Consider the following 17,779-nt stretch of genomic DNA (forward strand, 5'->3'; position numbering starts at 1 on the left):
GGACAGGGAGGTTTCGCCCACGTGGCGTTTTGCTCTGCCAGCTGACCTTCCCCCCAGTCAGCTTAGTAGAATGACCCTTCTCTAGGGCCTCGGGACATCCTCAGCCCCCACGTCGCGGGCTCACCCCTCGCTGTCACGCTCTGGAGGGAGTGATGATTCTTGAGTCATCAGTAAATTCAACACCATAATTAGATCCAGCCTTTCCTTTCAGTGTCACAAACAAATTACTGCTTTGGCCGTGATCATCCTGGTGCTGAGAGGGACACGCTCCTCTGCCTGCCTGGTCTTCAACCCAGGTCCCTAGAAGGTTCTCCAGGTCGGGCCCGGGCCCTTCTCTGATCTTTGTTAGTCTCCTCGCCTTCGACGGAGCAGATCCTTCAACAGCCTCCATCGCTTTGCTTATGAAAATGTAGGAGGCTGGGGAAGCATCTCGTTTTAGGTTGGGTTTCTTTCCTTTTGTATCATAATCTCTTCCTTAGTCTGTTAGTTTTTTTATGATTTTGTCGATAACAAAAGCATGTAAAATTATAGTGCTCAAAGGAATCCCAGAAATCACCTAATTTAACCTTTTGAGCCCTGGACAGTTGGGCTCAGTGGTTAAAGCATTGGCCAGCGGGCTGAAGGGTCCCGGGTTTGATTCTGATCAAGGGCACGTACCTGGGTTGCAGGCTCGCTCCCAGGCCCTGGTTGGGGCACGTGCGGGAGGCAACCCATCAATGTGTCTCACATCGATGTTTCTCTCTCTCCCTCCCTCCCACTCTCTCTGAAAAGCAATGGAAAAAATATCCTCAGGTGAGAATTAAACAAATTTATAAACCCTTTGATTTATAGGGAACCGAAACTGAGGGTCAGGCTCCTTGGTTCTATTCCTGGCTCCACCTCTCCTTACTTTGGACAAGTTTCTCTATGGGTTTGGCCTCAGTTTCCCCTTGTCGTAGGGTTGCTGTGAAAATCAAACGAGATCATTTAAAGTTCTTAGTGCTCTGCCCAACGTGGCAACGGCTCCACATACTATGAATTATCATAAATTACCACCATAAGCCGCTCCATTGGCGGCTCAGCTGGGCCTCCTGCCTCTCAGTTCGGACATAGATAAGAGTTACAAGCCTCTCTCCTGAGTTAGCTCCCATTATTTCCCTTCCTCAGCTCCTTTGTTGAAGGATAATTACATGATTGCATATTTATTCTTTCAAGCCGAAGATAGGTGCTCTCAGCGTTTCTCCCCTTCCCACACTTGCGGGCACTTCCTGAGTGGAAAATGTGAAATCAATCATTCCTCTGCATGGTTTATGGTACTTTCAGGCGGCACTTCCTCGGGGCAATTGATAGTCCCACAGAAACAGATTGGTTTTGTACTTAGAATAATGCGCTGCACTTCCCAGCATAAGTGGGGTGAGTGGCGGCCTGGCTCGGGCTGGGCTTAAAAGCCAAGGGGAGCGCAGGGGCAGCCAGCGAGGAGAGAGCCACAGGTCTGCGTGGGTGGTTCCAAACCGCCCTCCAGGCCCTGGCTGGTGCTGCAGATCCTTGGACCAGCAGGACACCTGGGGTCACCCTGCACAGGCAGGTGAGTGCCGCTCATTTACAGGAGTCTGAGAACTCAAACCCGTGCACATCAGGCCTCTTTTTCTACGTGTAGGGGACCTTTTCTGCTTCATTCGGTGAAACGCAGGGTCAGAACCAGCCACATGCATTATTCGCAGGCGAGGCTGGCTGTTGATAGTCACAGGGCACCTAACCTTTGGGTCGTTAATATGTATTTTTAAAAGATGTCCTTATTGATTTCAGAGAGAGGAAGGGAGAGGAAGAGAGATGGAAACATCAATGATGAGAGAGTCATGGATCAGCTGCCTCTCGCACGACCCCCACCGGGGATCGAGCCCACAACCCGGGCATGTGCCCTGACCGGGAATCGAACCGTGACCTCCTAGATCGTAGGTCGATGCTCAACCGCTGAGCCACGCCGGCCGGCCTGAGTCATTGATACTTTTAAATGCTGGGCTGGGGTTGGGGAATCTCGGGTCTGAGATCAAGGGCTGGGGAAATCTATGAACGTCGGGGGGGGGGGGGGGGAGAGAATCACTACAGGCTACTGCTTGGTTTTGGAGAGAAGAGCCTAGCTTTGGAATAAGGCAGTTGTGGGGTCGAGTCCCAGCTATGTCACTTGAAAACTGGCTTTTGGGCTGGTTCCGCAAAGTATCGCTGAGGCTCAACTTCCACATCTGTAACGTGGAGATAAAAAACACCAACTCTACAGGGATTTTTAGGTATAATTTGTGTTGTGTAATTAGCATTTTGTAGCCTCAGGATTGTATTTGAGGCAAACTTGCTGCATCCATCTCAAAGTGTTCTTTGAAGGCGGCCTGCACCCCAAGTGACGGGGAGACTTTGAAACTGAGCATAGCTACCTGACAGCTCTTTTTTTTTGTTGTTAATTGAGGTATAATTGACCTATAATATAACATTACATTTCAGGTGCACAACATAATAATTCAGCACCTGTATATGTCTCAGAATGTCACTACAATAAATCTAGTTAACATCCACCACATTTATTTATTTTTTCTCGTGATGAGGATTTTCAGGATCTGTCCTGTCAGTAACCTTCCAATACACAGCACAGTGTTATCAACGGTAGTCGCCGTGCTGAGAGCTCTTCCTCTCATCCTGGGCAGGGAACATGATCAAGCTCCTCGAACAAAAACAGATGCTGTTAGTTCACTGGGCTGAAGTTGCCAATCGATGACTGTTCTTGATATAAATAGTCATTTCATGAGTCAAACGAAAAGTCTGCCTCATTTATGTGAAAGGTGACAAAGATCCAATGAGATAATGCACGAGGGCTTTGCAAATACATAAGGCCATTGCTACCACTACTATTATTTCTATTACGATTGTTTATTATTGGCTCCACACTTACTAGAGACAGGCACGCCTTCAGCGGACCAACAGCAGTAAAACTAAACCAGGTCTCGGTGGTCGGAAAGGAACGGGCTGGGGGGCTGACCAGGCCGGCAGCTGGCTGCTCCCTCCGGCCTTAGAGTGTCCAGAGCGCTGCCCCCGGGGCCCACTGCTTCTCCCTCTTCTAGGCCCATCCTTTAAGCCCTGGCCCACACTACGCACAGTTCCCGGCACCGTGGGCACCCCCGTACACCCGTGAAGTGGGTGCAGGGACAAGTGAGTGAAAGCAGGGCCAGCCCCGGGAAACCCCCAGGGGCGTTTCTGTACAGGCGACCTCAGACGAACCCCAGCGTCCAGGACGCAGTCTCGAGTGGGAACGTTTGAGTTGCCAAAGGACGGCATGGAGGGGGGCTGTGGGGGGCAGGAGGCAGCCACAGCCGCACTGCTCTTCTGCTTGGCCGCGTGAGACAGGACGGGGCGGTGAGATAATTAACCGGCCGCACTGCGTAGCGGTGCCCGGCAGAGGCAGGTCCCTCCTCCACTTCCCTGTCCCACCTGGCCGGCCTTTGGGGCCATCACTCTGCTAATGTAGCCACTGCTAGGTTCCCACCTTGAGGGACAGCCACCCATGCCTCAGGCGCCGCCCTGGTGTGGGGAGAGGCCTCCGGTCCTGCGTGGACTCCCCAGTGGGCTGGAGGACCCCGGCTCCACTGGGGCTGCATCTGAGGCCCCGCTGACAAACCGGGTGTTTAGGAATCGGCCTCTTACTGAGACCAGTTACTCACAGCTGTGGGTGTTGAAAGCGGGGGCGATGACTCAGGGGGTGCAGGTGATGGCTTGGGGCTTTCCTTGGAGCACAGCATAGCTTCGTGAGTCCCTCATGGTCCGGGGCCTGCCCCTCCAGAGTTACGCAGGCTGGGAGGCTGAGTCACCTCCCGTGGGGCTTGGAGACGCTGTGTTTAAACAAAGGGCAGGCTGTCAATCTGATGACTAGAAGGCTCCCTGCCCAGCTCAGGGCCCTGCTGCTAAAGTATTGATCAGAGAAGGCCTTGCAAAATCAGTGATCATGAGAATTTAGTTTGGGGGGGGGCCTTCTCAAGGCTGTGGTGAGGTCTGGGGTCTCCCTGTGGTTGAGCATGTCACTCTGGCAGCAGGAATGTCATCGTCTCCCTGCAGAGAGCACAGAGAAAGGCTGCCCACCTGTCTTTTCTTTTTTTCTTTTTTAAAAAATCTTTATTGATTTCAGAGAGGAAAGGAGAGGGAGAGAGAGAGATAGAAGCATCAATGATGAGAGAGTCATTCATCAAGCCCACAACCGGGCATGTGCCCTGACTGGGAATCAAACAGTGATCGCCTGGATCCTAGGCCGACACTCAAGCGCTGAGCCACGCCCGGCCGGGCCCACCTGTCTTTTCACTCTCAGAGTTTTACATCCCCAGGTGACCATTCTTCCTGTTCCCACTCTCCTTCCACGTGGGACACAGTGAGACAGGCTCCTGCAGCTACGTGGCCACGATGGTCTCCAGGGTTTCTGTGGCTGGAGTTTGGAGTGAATGGCAAGTGACGCACATGCTCTCGACTTAGCCCCACAGATACTCGATCGCCCCTGTGCACAGCCTTTGCTGGATAAACTCTCAGCTTACGTCTGCGTTCCTGGGAGGAACCCCCACTGGCCCCCATTCACACCACCAGGCATTGCTGTGTGTAAGGGGGAGAGGGCAACGGAGGCCTTGAGAGCCTCCAGCGAAGGGTCATCACTGTGGGGGTGCTGCTGGCTTTCCAGTCCTTTCGCCTCAGGTGCTCTGTGCTCCCCTCCCACGGCTGCAGTCGCAGCTCCCACCAGGCGGCATTTGTGGTTCCCGTCCCTGCTCATCTCTGCGGGTAGATCCATGCTTCTCACCCCTTCCTGCCCCTCAGCCCCTCTCGAGGGAGAGGACGCAGCCGTCAGCAGCAGCAGCTCACCCGGGGTTTCCATCCCCTCCGCCCTCCGACTCTCCTCTCTGTTAAAAGCCACTGGACTAGAATGAAGTCAGGGACCAGCTCCTCTTTATCCCAAGCACCTAACGTGCGGCCAGACAGCACTGAGTGTGGAAGAGAGCGCGGGGCCAGCCCCAGGCAGTGCCCGGGCTGGGGTGCCAGTGTTCAATGACCCCAATGTTTCCACTTCCTCTCTCCATGAAATTCAGGACTGAGTTTTTTAAATTGTGCAAATATTAGGTGGGTATTCTTACTATAAAGGAGTCAAGCAATAGTGTCCACCAATTAAAAATATTTTATATAGTGACATTCTATTCAACATTTAGCATTGATAAAATTTTAAAACTGCAAAACCCCATCTCAGAGTCACCATTTAGCTCCAGCACCTAGAATTGTTCATTTGCATCCCAGCCGCCGTGACCCGCTTTTGGGACTTGTCAGGGTGCGTCTTCTGGCTCAGACGGAGAAAATTGAGACAACACTCGATAATGAGACAGTAAAAATGCTATTTGTGTTACAATGAATTTTAAAAAAAAAACACACATTTATTCTTCACTGAAAAATTTAAAAATTCCCCTTTAGGCTTTGAACTCATCTAAGTCAAAACGGCTCGTTGCTGAGTGAAGAGCCTCTCCCGCGGAGCGGCGGAGGGCAGTCCCGCGACTGGGAGGAGCGGGCTCTCCTTGCTCCGCGGCCGCATTTCCATCGCTGCGGAGCCGGCTTCTCTGCTTCGCTGCCCTGCGCACTTTCAGTTACTTTGTATCTGAGACGATCGGACCCTGTGGTTTTCTCCAGAAACACAGAATGTTTCCCCAGTGATTGGTTTTGTTAAGAACACTTTGTTTCCTATAATGACCTGGCAGAGGAAACACAGTATCATTCCTTTCTTTCTGACACTTCTGAGGCGCTGCTTTTACATCTGCCTCATCCTTAGATTCTCCGCCGGCCCGCCTGGGAGGAGAGGAGGAGTGGCAGCCTTTTCATTCTAATTAACTCCACAGACTATATGGGATGCCTCCCGCGTGCCAGGCGCCGCCTTATGCACGGAGGCTTCCAAGAGGAGCAGGAGAAGCTCCACGCCTCAGAAGCTGCCGAGAGGAGACGGCAGGACACTGCTCGCGGCCGTTCTGCGTGGCGGGCGCGACAGTACAGGTGGCAGGCGGGGTGGGGCGCGGGCGACCGCTGGCCGCCTCCGGAGGTCAGGGAGGGTGTTTAGAGGAGATGAGCCTTGAGGTGCCTCGGGGAGGAGGGACTAGTTCACCAGGAACAGGGGAAAGGACATGCTGGGCAGGAGGAACCACATGGACAGGCATAGGGATGTGAAATACGTGGTGGTTTGGGGACTGATGAGTTGTGTATTAGGCTGGGAATGGAGGCCGAGGCCAGGGGATGGGCTCAGACCCGCAGAACCCACAGTATTTTCCTCCTGGAATGTATTCCTGGTGACCGGTGTACCTTCTTATCACGTGGTGGGATGAGCTGTGGACAAAATTAAATGTTGACGGGGGTTGATGGAGTAATTATAAAGGGATCTGTGCGATGATAGTCAAAATATAAAATGAAATAAGATTGAAAAAATAAAAGGATGCATCCTAAAAATCCTCAGCATCTGCTTGTCACTGGAAATAGGATTGTTGAAAAGAGATGGACCAAGCTAGCTCTTGACCGATGACATTTTCACCTTGTTCCCCAGGCTGCCTGCGCTAACTCGGGGACCATGAGGGCCTGGGCACTGTGGCTGCTTCCCCTGCTCTGCGAACTCGGCCTGGCAGGTAGGTTGGCTGTGCTGTGTGTGGACTGTGCGATTCTCATCGCCTTCTCTGGACAGGAATTGTTCATTGAAAGCAGAGGGTACCTGGGTCATGGGCACATGCGAATGGGCAGCTGGGATTTGTGGGCTCCCTGAATTTGTGTTGGTATATGTGCACGTTGATATATATTTATGCATGTGCAGCTTGGCCTGTTGTATTTTCAAAGGGAGATATGACCCCGCAAAAAAGGTCCACTGTCTTAGAGTAACTATAAGTGCTTATTTCAATAGTGTTTAAATGTAGTGGTTTTATATAAAACACATATAAAAACAAAAATATGTAATTTTCACACTATTTTCATTAAATTCCAAGAATATAAAAAGAAGTGACAGAAAACAAAACAAAACTTGTTTCCACAGTGGTCCAATCAGGACGAGGGCCTTATACTCATACTGTACCTTGCAGATCGAAGGCTCATTTGATCACGTCTTACATTGAAGATCAGAGGGGCGCAGGTGGGAGCTGGGCACTGGAAAGGTGGAAACACATCATAGAGTCCGCTGGGGCTGCCAAAGCAAAACACCCAGGCCGGGCGGCTTGAACAACAGACATGTATGTCCTCACAGTTCTGGAGGCTGGAAGTCCAAGTTCGAGGTGCCTGTAAGGTTGGCTTCCTCCGACATCTGTCCCCTTAGCTCGCAGATGACCCTTGTCCTGCCGCTTCTTCACCTGGTCGTCCCTCTGTGTGTCCTGGTCCCCTCTTCTCATAAGGACACCAGTCTAATGGGTCAGGGCCGCCCTAAGGGCCTCATTTAACTAATTCCTCCTTAGAGGCCCTATCTCCGTATCCAGCCTCCTGAGGTGCGGGGGGCTTAGAGCTGTTAGGCTGTAATGAGCCCAGTGTAAGACCGAGGATGCCCTGGGGAGACGGGAGGGCCCCTTGCTTTTCATTTGCCGGCAAAGGACTGACTTTGAAATCCTGCTAAGAGTCCGTGTAATGAGTGTTAAACGCATGTAATGAGGGGGCAGGCTGACCTCAATGAATATTTGTAAAACATTGGACAAAGGACTAAAGACAGAGCCACATGTGTATACGCACACGCACACACACGCACACATGCATGCGCACACATGCATACATGCACACGCACACACACTGCCACCATCTCTGAGCCGTGGGGACAGGGAGTGCGTCGGTTGGTGTGGAAGTCATTCCTCAGAGGACGTTGCTGGCTGACCCTCTGTTCACCCACTTGCGGGATTTTGCACATTTCCACTGGAGTTGTGAGGTGTGGGATCTGTTAGTGTTCTGTTTGCGGGTCGCTGGGCTCCCAGCGAAGGTTTCAGGCTGTGGGCTCCCAGAACAAGGCGTGCCTGGTCTAGCCTCTGATCTCCATGTAACATGAGGTGCTATTTGGTTCCGGCCACGCTGACTTTGGTCTTGTCAAGCCTCTGGACCTGGGATCAGTAGGGGAATAGTGACGATGGGGGCAGCTGGCTTTGCCGGGACTTTGGTGCATCCATCACTGGCAACCACTCCTGAAGCCCATGCCCCAGTGTTGGCCTGTGGTCCTGGAGTCCCCTGTGCCCAGAATCCCGGGCCTGGACTAGCCCCATACCCACCTCCTCCCATACCCATCTGAGACACAGGCGAGTTCTGGGTCCCTCAGGCTACACGCGCCTGTGTGGAGCTGACCTGAGGAGCTGCCCCAGCCCGCCCTCTGCCAGGGCAGCTGGGACTTCCCTGCGCGGGAGGTGGTGGGACATGCGGCTTCCTCTAGACTGTAGGCCCGCAGCCGTCCCAGGCTGCACCTGGAGGAACAGGCCGCCAGCCCAGCTGACCTGGGCTCACCAGCCCCACCTGCCTGGGGCTGCTCCCCCAAGAACACCGACGCCCGAGCTCTGTGCCACCCTCACTTCCTTACCCGATCCCCCAGTACCTGACCTGCTGGAAGTGACGGGCTCTCTCCTCCTTCTGGCGGGGATGCCCCTCCTAGAAACACTAGAGCTTGGCTCTGAGAGTGAAGGTAACTCCAGAAGTTGCCTCCTCTCTCAAGGCGCCTGCTTCTTAAGGCTGGTCTTACCAAGCTCCAAAGGAAGTCAGTCTGAGCCTCGGAGCTGAATGCTAACCTTAGCGTAGAACTGCCCTTAGTTCTTACCTTTGGGCACGGGTAAGATGAACCCCGCGGTCACCTGTGAAGTCCACGGCCGCTTTTGGAAATAATAGCTGTAAATACATAAATAAGATACACAGGATTATAAAGGAGCCCAATTATTCTGAAATGATGTTATCAAAAAATTAAACAAATTCGTGACATAGTAATATAGGTGTTTCTTTATTAACGCATTAAATAAGAAGACCTAATAATTACATTACTTCAGTGATAGTGAAGGTACCTATAACAACAGACACATAATATGAAAATAACTGACTTTTTAAAAAATTTATCCTTATTGTTGAAAGTATTACAAATGTCTCTCTTTTTCCCCCGTTGATCCCCTCCACCCTATAGCCCCCAGGCCTTCACCACACTCTTGTCTGAGTCCACGGGTTATGCATTTATGCACATAAGTTCTTTGGTTAATCTCTCCCCACCTCCTGCCCTCTAAGGTTTGTCAGTCTGACTTTTAATGGTAACAAAGTCACAAGTAACGACGTGACTGTAACTGTTGACCCCATTCATGATGGGAGGAAACTGTAAATTTCAACAATAGGTCAATGAAAAACGGGACGAAAGTCTCCGCCTCCAAGTTCCTACACCCTGGACTCCGCCTCTGGACTTGCGCAGGGTTAGACCCCTGTTCTCACGGTGGCATCTGCTCCCCCCGGGAAGGGATGGTGTCACTGGGCTGGGGGCTACCAGGAGCAAGAGTTATAAGATCTGAACACAGGGCTGGAGACATCTCAGAAACGTCCTGTTGTGCCACCTTCCGGGGAGGTTATTGATATGTAAGGGGAAGCGCGGGCCTAGCTCAGCACCCCGTCTCCCACTGCCCTGTTACCCCGATGGTTCTGGCGTTCGATGCTTTACTTTGCCTGGTATTTAAATATAATTTTTGATCCTCAAATGTTGTGCTTAAGTAAGAATGTAAAAAGTATGTTTTAGAAGCAGAAATCTGGCCCTTCGGAGGGGGTAATTGAAGAGATGGAGGTGGGTTCTCGCGGCCTGCCTGGGGAGGCCGCCCCGGGCAGCCGTTCCCGTCGCGCCGCTCGGTGCTGCCCGGGGTGGCCGTGTGCTGAATGACTGTGTGTGTTAGTCCTGCCAGCTAAGCCCGAGAACATCTCTTGCATCTTATACTACAAGAAAAACTTCACTTGCACCTGGAGTCCCGAGAAGGAGGCCAGTTACACGCGGTACACGGTGAGGCGGACCCAGTAAGTGCCGGAGGCGCTGTCGGGGGCGGGGCGGGGGCAGAGCTCGGGAAGGACTGTGTCCTCGATGGCAGCTCTGGGGACCACCCTGCATCCAGGGCCGGCAGGGTCGGAAACTACGGGGTGGGGGAGGCCTGGCTGCCGCCCGGTCATACGCTCAGGGGACAAATCTATTTGCTATAGCCGACCACCCCCTTCCTCTTTCTAGAATGTTATAAAACATGGGGCCGGGGATAGCAAGGGGGTGCCAGGTCTGCCGTGAACTCACTGTGTGACCCGTCCTGAGAAATCCACCCGTACCAGTTCCAAGGCTTCCTGACCTCAAGCTCCCCTTTTTACTCAACGTCTGTTAGAATAAAAATTATAAAATTGTTATTATAATTCCAGCCAGAAGCCAGGTGCTTCAGCGAGTGTGTACAGGTAGGAGGTTTTCTCTGAAATTTTGAGAATAGCCCATGCGCCCCACTGTGTCCTTCGCGTTGCCCGGGAGCCAGGAGGCCGACCGGGGACTATCGCGGGTGACCTTCCCCTATTTCCCGTCTCAACAAGGGAGTCCAAAGTCCCAAGTTTCTGTTTTGTTTGGCTTTTAAATGCAAGATCTCGTGTAGACGCCTGTGTTTTCACTCCTGGAACTGGCCGCGGGCGTGGTGAGGGAGGCCCACCCACGTTTTACGGCAGAGGGGGGCAGGCAGTGTTCTCCGCGGCCCCGACATGTCAGCGGGTACCCCGGAGGGAGGGCTCAGCAGGGTGTCTCCGGGAGGCTGGAGAGTAAGTATTTTAGGCTTAGAGGGAGATGGTTTCCGTCAGACCCTCACGAAACGCGATTCCGCAGCAGGGGAGCCGTGTAGACAATAGTGAACCTTCTTCGTATTTGTTTCCTGACCGCTTAATGTAAGACCTGCTCTTAGCCCGTGGCCCCCGCAGGAGCAGGGAGCGGCTGTGCCCCACCTGCAGGCTGTGGCCTGCCGCCCCCGACCCAGGCCCAGTAGCCCACGGTCCGCAGGCCTTGCCGCCTCCCACGCTCGCTAGTCCTCCGTCCCAGGGTGAACCGAAAGTGGCAGAAGAGGGCAGATGCGGAAACCGGGTCAGGTTTCTCCCACTTTTCTGGAAGGCTCTCCTTGTGGGCAGTCAGCTCTGAGAGCAGGTCAGTGGTGGGGACAAACCCTCCTGACGCCCAGGACAGTGGGGACTGACTCCTCCTGGGGGAAGGGGAGCAGGGGGACGCCCCTGGGGGTAGCGGCTGTGATGGGCCGAGCAGGAGCTTCGGAGGAGGGGGGAGCGTGCTTCTCACAGGTGACACCCTGAGTAAGAGCACCGGCGTCGGCCATGGCGCTGGCGCGAGGGGCAGACACGTCCCAGCATCTCACGCTTGGGCCAGGTGCCCGCCAGCTCGCTGCGCCCTCGCGACCGCCCGGGCTGCAGCTATGGCACTGGGCCCGTGTTAGAGATGAGACGGCAGGCGCGGTGGGCTACGGAGCCGACCCAGGCCCGGGTCGCTCGGGCAGGGCCGGGACTCAGACCCAGGGTGCGTCCAGAGCCCGCGCTCGTCACACGACGCAGCCAGGCCCCGGGGCCATTCCTGCGCTGCCCAGGGCCACAGAGAGCCCCGCGCTCTCTCCACTTCCACGTCTCCGTGACTCTGCAGCCCACGCCCTGCTCCCCGGCCCCGCCCTGCACGCATGGCCCCCGGGCCGTGGCTCCTCGCCTGCCCGCAGCCACCTCCGCCCCCGCGTGACCCCAAAGCCACGCGGCTATGGCCCCCTCCCCTGCCTGGGTCCTGCCCGTAGGTGTGCTTGTCATGAAGTTACAGCAGGGATAGGGTTAAAGGATCTAGGAAAACAGTTTTAATGAGTTTTCTGAAAACACCATATACCAAAGGTAAAAATTTCAACCTGAAAAATATAAAGAATGTTAAAAATCACCCAAAATCCCCTCACCAAAGGTAACATTTCGATGAAGTCCTTTCCAGATACCTCTAAGAACAGTTATGTAAATACATAAGTTCATATAAACGTGATTTTTCTGTCCATAATATGCATCCTTCTCATTTTCACCAATAACAGAGTATGGGCATCTTTCCCTGATAGTAAGTACAGATTTGTTAAACACTATCATTTTAAATTTTACTTATGTATACACCATGATTTATTTAACAATCCTCTCTGATTTTTTTTTCTATTAAAAATAAGTCCTCAAGGTTAGAATCGGGGAATCTAGGGGCCTATTCATTCCTTGTTACCAGTAGAAAACACATTATTACAAGTGTCGCTTTGGGTGGACGTGTGGGGCTCCGGGGAGGCTCCATGGTTTACGGCATCTCAGGCCGCACGCGGTGAACTTGGACCTCTGTGGCGGTGCGGAGGGATTTTGGAGAGAGGGCGGGAAACGAAGGCTGGTCTGGGCCGTTCTCAAGGGAAACCCAGCCGGAGCCTGGCGAGCACAGTCTAATACGTCACGTGTGGCTTGGTCCCCAAGCTGCGGAACCACACTCACGTCGAGTCACTTTTCCTTCAAAGCAATTACGGAAGTGAAAATGACACTTGCAATTCTACAAGTGAGGACCGTGCTTCCTGCTCCTTCCTGCCTCCTGCAATAACCTTTCCAGACAACTACACCATCCAAGTGGAAGCTCGAAATGCCGACGGCACGGTGGAGTCCGACGTGACACAGTGGCACTTAGACACCATAGGTGAGTGCAGCTGGATGTCTTGTAGACTCTTTTCTTAAAAGATGCCCCGCCTTTAAAAAGAGGTACCTGTGGGCTTGAAAGTAGACTCAAAGATCAAGGATGTACTAGATGCATGTTACGGAGAAACATAAAATGTGCCGTCTTATCGAAGAAGGAGAGGGAGGGAGGGAGGGAGGGAGGGAGGGAGGGAAGGAAGGAAGGAAGGAAGGAAGGAAGGAAGGAAGGAAGGAAGGAAGGAAGGGGGGAAGGAAGGAAGGAAGGAAGGAAGGAAGGAAGGAAGGGGGGAAGGAAGGAAGGGGGGAAGGAAGGGGGGAAGGAAGGAAGGAAGGAAGGAAGGAAGGGGGGAAGGAAGGAAGGAGGGAGGGAGGGAGGGGGGAAGGAAGGAAGGAAGGAAGGAAGGAAGGAAGGAAGGGGGGAAGGAAGGAAGGGGGGAAGGAAGGAAGGGGGGAAGGAAGGAAGGAGGGAGGGAGGGAGGGAGGGAGGGGGAGGGAGGGGGGAAGGAAGGAAGGAAGGAAGGAAGGAAGGAAGGAAGGAAGGAAGGAAGGAAGGAAGGAGGGAGGGAAGGAAGGAAGGAAGGGAGAAAGGGAGGGGGGGAGGGGAGGGGAGGGGAGGGGAGGGGAGGGGAGGGGAGGGGAGGGGAGGGGAGGGGAGGGGAGGGGAGGGGAGGGAAAAACCCAGACAGAATGACGGTTGCCAGGGCTGGGGGGGGATTAGGCGGCAACGGTTAAAGGACACAAAGTTTTAGTTACACAAAATAAAGAAATTCTGTCCCACAATTACATTAAGCTGTTTACTTTTCTTCATTTTTTCTTTCTGTTCCTCAGTCGGTCCTCTCGAGGGCCCTGTCTTTGCGTTTTGCTGGTTCTCCCGCCGGCTCAGCTCTGCCGCTCGTCCCTCTCTTGGACTTTTTCTTTCAGTTCCTGTAACCTTCAGCCTCAGGATTTCTGTGTGGTTCTTTCTATACGTTCCGTCTGTTTACTGATGATATTCTCATTTCGATCCTATACCATTTCCTAGATCTTTAGTTCTCTGCCCACGTTTTTCCTCAGCTCTCCGAGCCCATTAAAAACAGCCATTTTACGGTTTTTGTCTAGTAAGCCTGCCGTCGGGGCGTCCTCAAGGACAGCGTCCGCCCCTGTAGTTTGTTTCTTTGAATGGGTCACGTTTTCCTGTTTCTTCGTGTGACTTGGGATTCGTTTGTTGGAACCGGGAGTCGCTGGACCTGGTCTTCGCGGATTAGCTGGGCTCTCGCTGAGCCTGGGGATCCGTCTGGGCGGAAGCTCAGATTCTTCCCAGGTCTTTTCTGAGAGCGCATCTTGCATGTTGCCTTCTCGGTTCCTCTGTTGTCTTGATCGCCTCGGGACCCGAGCTGGCCCATTCCTCTGCCCCTGGTCTCCTGCCTGAGGCTGTGTGGTCTGAGGGCCCCTGCAGCTCTCGGGGGACGAGTCAGACCACGCGCAGGCCAACCTCCCCGTCTCACCCGGAGGTCGGGCGCTGGAAGGTCTGCTCTGTGCTCTTGGGTCTGAGGAAGGGAAGGAGGAACCAGTTTCCGCCTCCCCTAGACCAAGACCACCCACGTGCTGGGGCGGGGGGGGGGGGCAGGAGGAGGTGCGACCTCCCCTGCCACTCCGAAGGCCACTTTCTGGGTTGGGTTTTCAGCTACAAACCAAACCTTTGCCTGGTTTCAGTAGCTCCAACCAGATTAGTTGAGGCAGCTTCTGTGTTCTGTTTTGTTTTGTTTTTTTAATGTTTCTACGGGGAAACATAAACTTGGACTCTCCTAGCCCATTTTGCTGACATCACTCAATATAACTCAGTTCTTAATGAGCAATTCTGAGGGTCCTTTTTAATTGGGGTGAAATTAAATCACACGCCTCCTTGGTGATGTAATCGTGGGGTTAAATGGGGCTACAGTGGGGATTTGTGTCTGCTCTGACTCGAGGCAGTCTCGGTTAATGGGAGGGGCAGGAGTTCGCAGTGGGTGCAAATGAATCCCAGCTGGGCTTCTTATGAGAAAAGTATTTAACCTGCAAAAAATCTCAGTTTTCCCTTCTTAAAAATGAGTATAACAAACGTGAGGTGGTTGAGAAGAGTCAATAACATGATTCTTCTCAAAAAATACTCATCCAGTGCTCAATGCAAGTCAATACTCTTATAAAAATTGCTTCATCTGTCTGTTGTGTACAGCTCCAGCCACTGAGAGGCTGCGTAGATTGGTGACTACCCTTTAGTCCAGGAATAATTAGTACCTACTATTTTTTTGAGTAGCTACAAAGAGCTTTCTGAATACTTTCAGCCAACGTTTGTTTTTAACTCATGGATCTAAGTAGAGACTCGCTTTCCAAAAGCCTTCAGGAAGGAAGATGAAGAGGCTGATAGTATTCAGCACCTGCGGCCAGGGTGCGGTGAGGTGGGTGCTCATCCCCTGCCGGTGGAAGCTGCAATCAGTGGAGCTTTTTTGGAAAGTGAGGCGTGGAAAGCGCCCTAAAGACTTCCATAGGCCTTTACTCATTCTACCCGACGGGGATCTAAGAGGACCACCAGAGACCAGACGAAGATGCAACTCTCACCCACTCATTCGCTCGCTTAACAAACATCAGGTGTTAACGCTGGCTCTGGGACCCACACTCAGCCTCTGCTCCCGGGGAGCTTTAAAGTGAAAAATGGAAAATACTGTGAATGTACACTGACAGCGACAAGGTCAAATAAATTCTGCTCATCCCTAAGACTGAAGCTTTGAAAAAAATCACGTTTTGAAGACTTTTTAATGCAAGGGGGTGGACGCTGATGGCATAATGTAATTTAAAAAGAGAAGGGCTTTATGTAACACAATATTGATTTTGTTTGAAAAATATGCAGACAGTTAATAGAAAAAAAGCCTAAAAACACACAAACATGTTAATAATGGTTATTTCTGGTTGATGGCATTATGGCTAATTTAAAATTTTTGTTTGTAGTTTTCTATGTTTAAATTATTTGTTTTGAATGAGCATATGTTACTTAATAACCAAAAAGAAATACATTTTTTCAAAGAGAGAGTTTTGGTAGTGTTCAGAGGAAGGAAGGGGTGCTTCCTGCAGGGCTCTCCACGCCTCCATCCTGGGGTCAAGCAGAGAGGCCGAGGGGAGGGGAGCGGAGGGGAGGGGACCAGCCCATTTTCTGGTCGCACAGCCTCACCTTCTTACCTCCATTCTGCTCAGCATACCTCCCCCTGCCAGGAGAAGGCTGATTTGCAGAAAAATCATAAGAATGTACCCTCTCCTCCTTGGACATTTCTTTTTGGAGGGTGGGGGCAGCATTTTTTTCCCAGTAATGTTCATGAATTATTATTTTTTCTTTTTTCTTAATTTTATTTTTGTTTAAAATATTACAGATGTCCTGTTTTCTTCCCAATGATCCATTCCTCCCCGCCCCACCCCCCTCCCCAGTCCCTCTCCCCACCATTGTCCGTGTCCTTGGGTTGTGCATATGTGCATATAAATTCTTTGGTTACTCTCTCCCCCTCCACCCACCCGCCCTCCTCCATCCCTCTGACATTCGTCAGTCTCATCTATGCTTCCATGTCATTGAATCTATTCTGTTCATCAGTTTATTAAGTTCTTTAGATTCTACATATAAGCGAGATCATGTGATGTTTGTCTTTCTCTGCCTGGCTTATTTCACTCAGCATAATACTCTCCAGGTCCATCCACACTGTCCTAAAGGGTGCGAGATCCTTCTTCTTCACAGCTGCGTAGTGTCCATGGTGTGACTGTCCCACAGCTTTTTTATCCACTTATCTACTGAGGGGCACTTGGGCTGTTTCCAGATCTCAGTTATTGTAAACTGTGCTGCTATGAACATCGGGGTACATATATTCTTTCTGATTAGTGTTTCAGGATTCTTAGGGTACATTCCTAGGAGTGGAATCACTGGGTCAAACGGCAGCTCCATTTTTAATTTTTTGAGGAACCTCCCTACTGCTTTCCATAGTGGCTGCCCCAGTCTGCATTCCCACCAGCAGGGCACTAGGGTCCCTTTCTCCACAAGCATTTCTTTAGCACTGTCTTCCCAGTGCATCTGCATATGGCCGATCCCAAAACACGCGCTACCAGTTCCTTCCCAGGGTTTTTGTTTTTTACAAATGTGGGTGGATGTCATTAGCACTTTCCGATCTTTTTGCAAATCTGTGATTTCTATTTTCAGTAAAAATGGAACCACCTATGATTTTCAGCGTGATACCAGTTTTGGGCGTCAAACGGATGCTTCAAATAAAATGGAAAAGGCCCGAGTTGGCCCCTGTTTCACAAGCTCTAAAATGCACGCTGCGATTCAGAACAGTGAACAGTGTCCGCTGGGTAAGTTACACTGTTACAATGTTTCTTCCGCGGCCCACAGCCATGGGTTATTGACAACTGTTGACCTGGAATCTTTTTTCTTTTCTGCGCTGAAAACAGAAGCTAGACAAGAGCGAGCCCTTTCCTTCCCCGTCTGCCCTCTGGGCCTTCAGGTGGGGAGTGCCTGGCTGCAGGCGTCCTGCATTCTGGGCGCGTGGGCGGATTACCGAGTGAGAAATTTTCTTCTGCCTCCACTCTGGCTTGTGTCTGACTGTGTTGGCTGCCAGAGATTCCGCGGCTTGGCTATTTCCTTTTTTATTTTCCCAACCTTCTATGGAATTGTGATGTATAACACACATTGAGAAAAGTGAACACAACGTAAATACTGCATTTTACAAATCGTTATTGTCAGCTTCATAGTATAAGCTCCCTTATCATGAACTCCCCTTAGAGCTGTTATCCTGATTTTTGTGGTAGTTATTTATTTGCTTTTTATTATGGTTTTAAGCCTGTATTCCTGAACCACATGGTTTCAGACATTGTACAAATGGAATCCATACATTTTGTACTTAGTTTGTCTCTTTCTGTCATTATTGTGCTTTTAAGATTCATTCACGTCATGTAGCGCTGGAGTTCCTACTTTTCATTGCTGTGTAGTATTCCATTGTATGGGCACAATAGAATCATGGCTGTAATTTGCATATGCCTGACCTTTAATGAGGTTGCGTGGCTTTTCATGTGCTTATTGGCCACTTGGAGCCCTTCTCTGTGAATA

The 17,779-nt window shown here is 51.6% G+C and overlaps 1 protein-coding gene across 1 annotated transcript in view; it reads left to right on the plus strand.

Annotated features, from left to right (window-relative positions):
- The first annotated feature begins 6,571 nt into the window (after nt 1-6,571).
- Nucleotides 6,572-17,779, plus strand: part of IL31RA (interleukin 31 receptor A) — a 30,094-nt gene continuing 18,886 nt past the window's right edge. Inside the window, exons 1-4 of the mRNA XM_081132607.1 lie at nt 6,572-6,647; nt 9,885-10,002; nt 12,516-12,688; nt 16,874-17,025. Coding sequence (XP_080988733.1) covers nt 6,593-6,647; nt 9,885-10,002; nt 12,516-12,688; nt 16,874-17,025 — 498 coding nt within the window. The 5' untranslated portion in view covers nt 6,572-6,592. The remainder of the gene's footprint in view (nt 6,648-9,884; nt 10,003-12,515; nt 12,689-16,873; nt 17,026-17,779) is intronic.

This window comes from Miniopterus schreibersii, assembly GCF_964146895.1.
Source record: "Miniopterus schreibersii genome assembly, chromosome: 3".
NCBI lineage: Eukaryota > Metazoa > Chordata > Mammalia > Chiroptera > Miniopteridae > Miniopterus > Miniopterus schreibersii.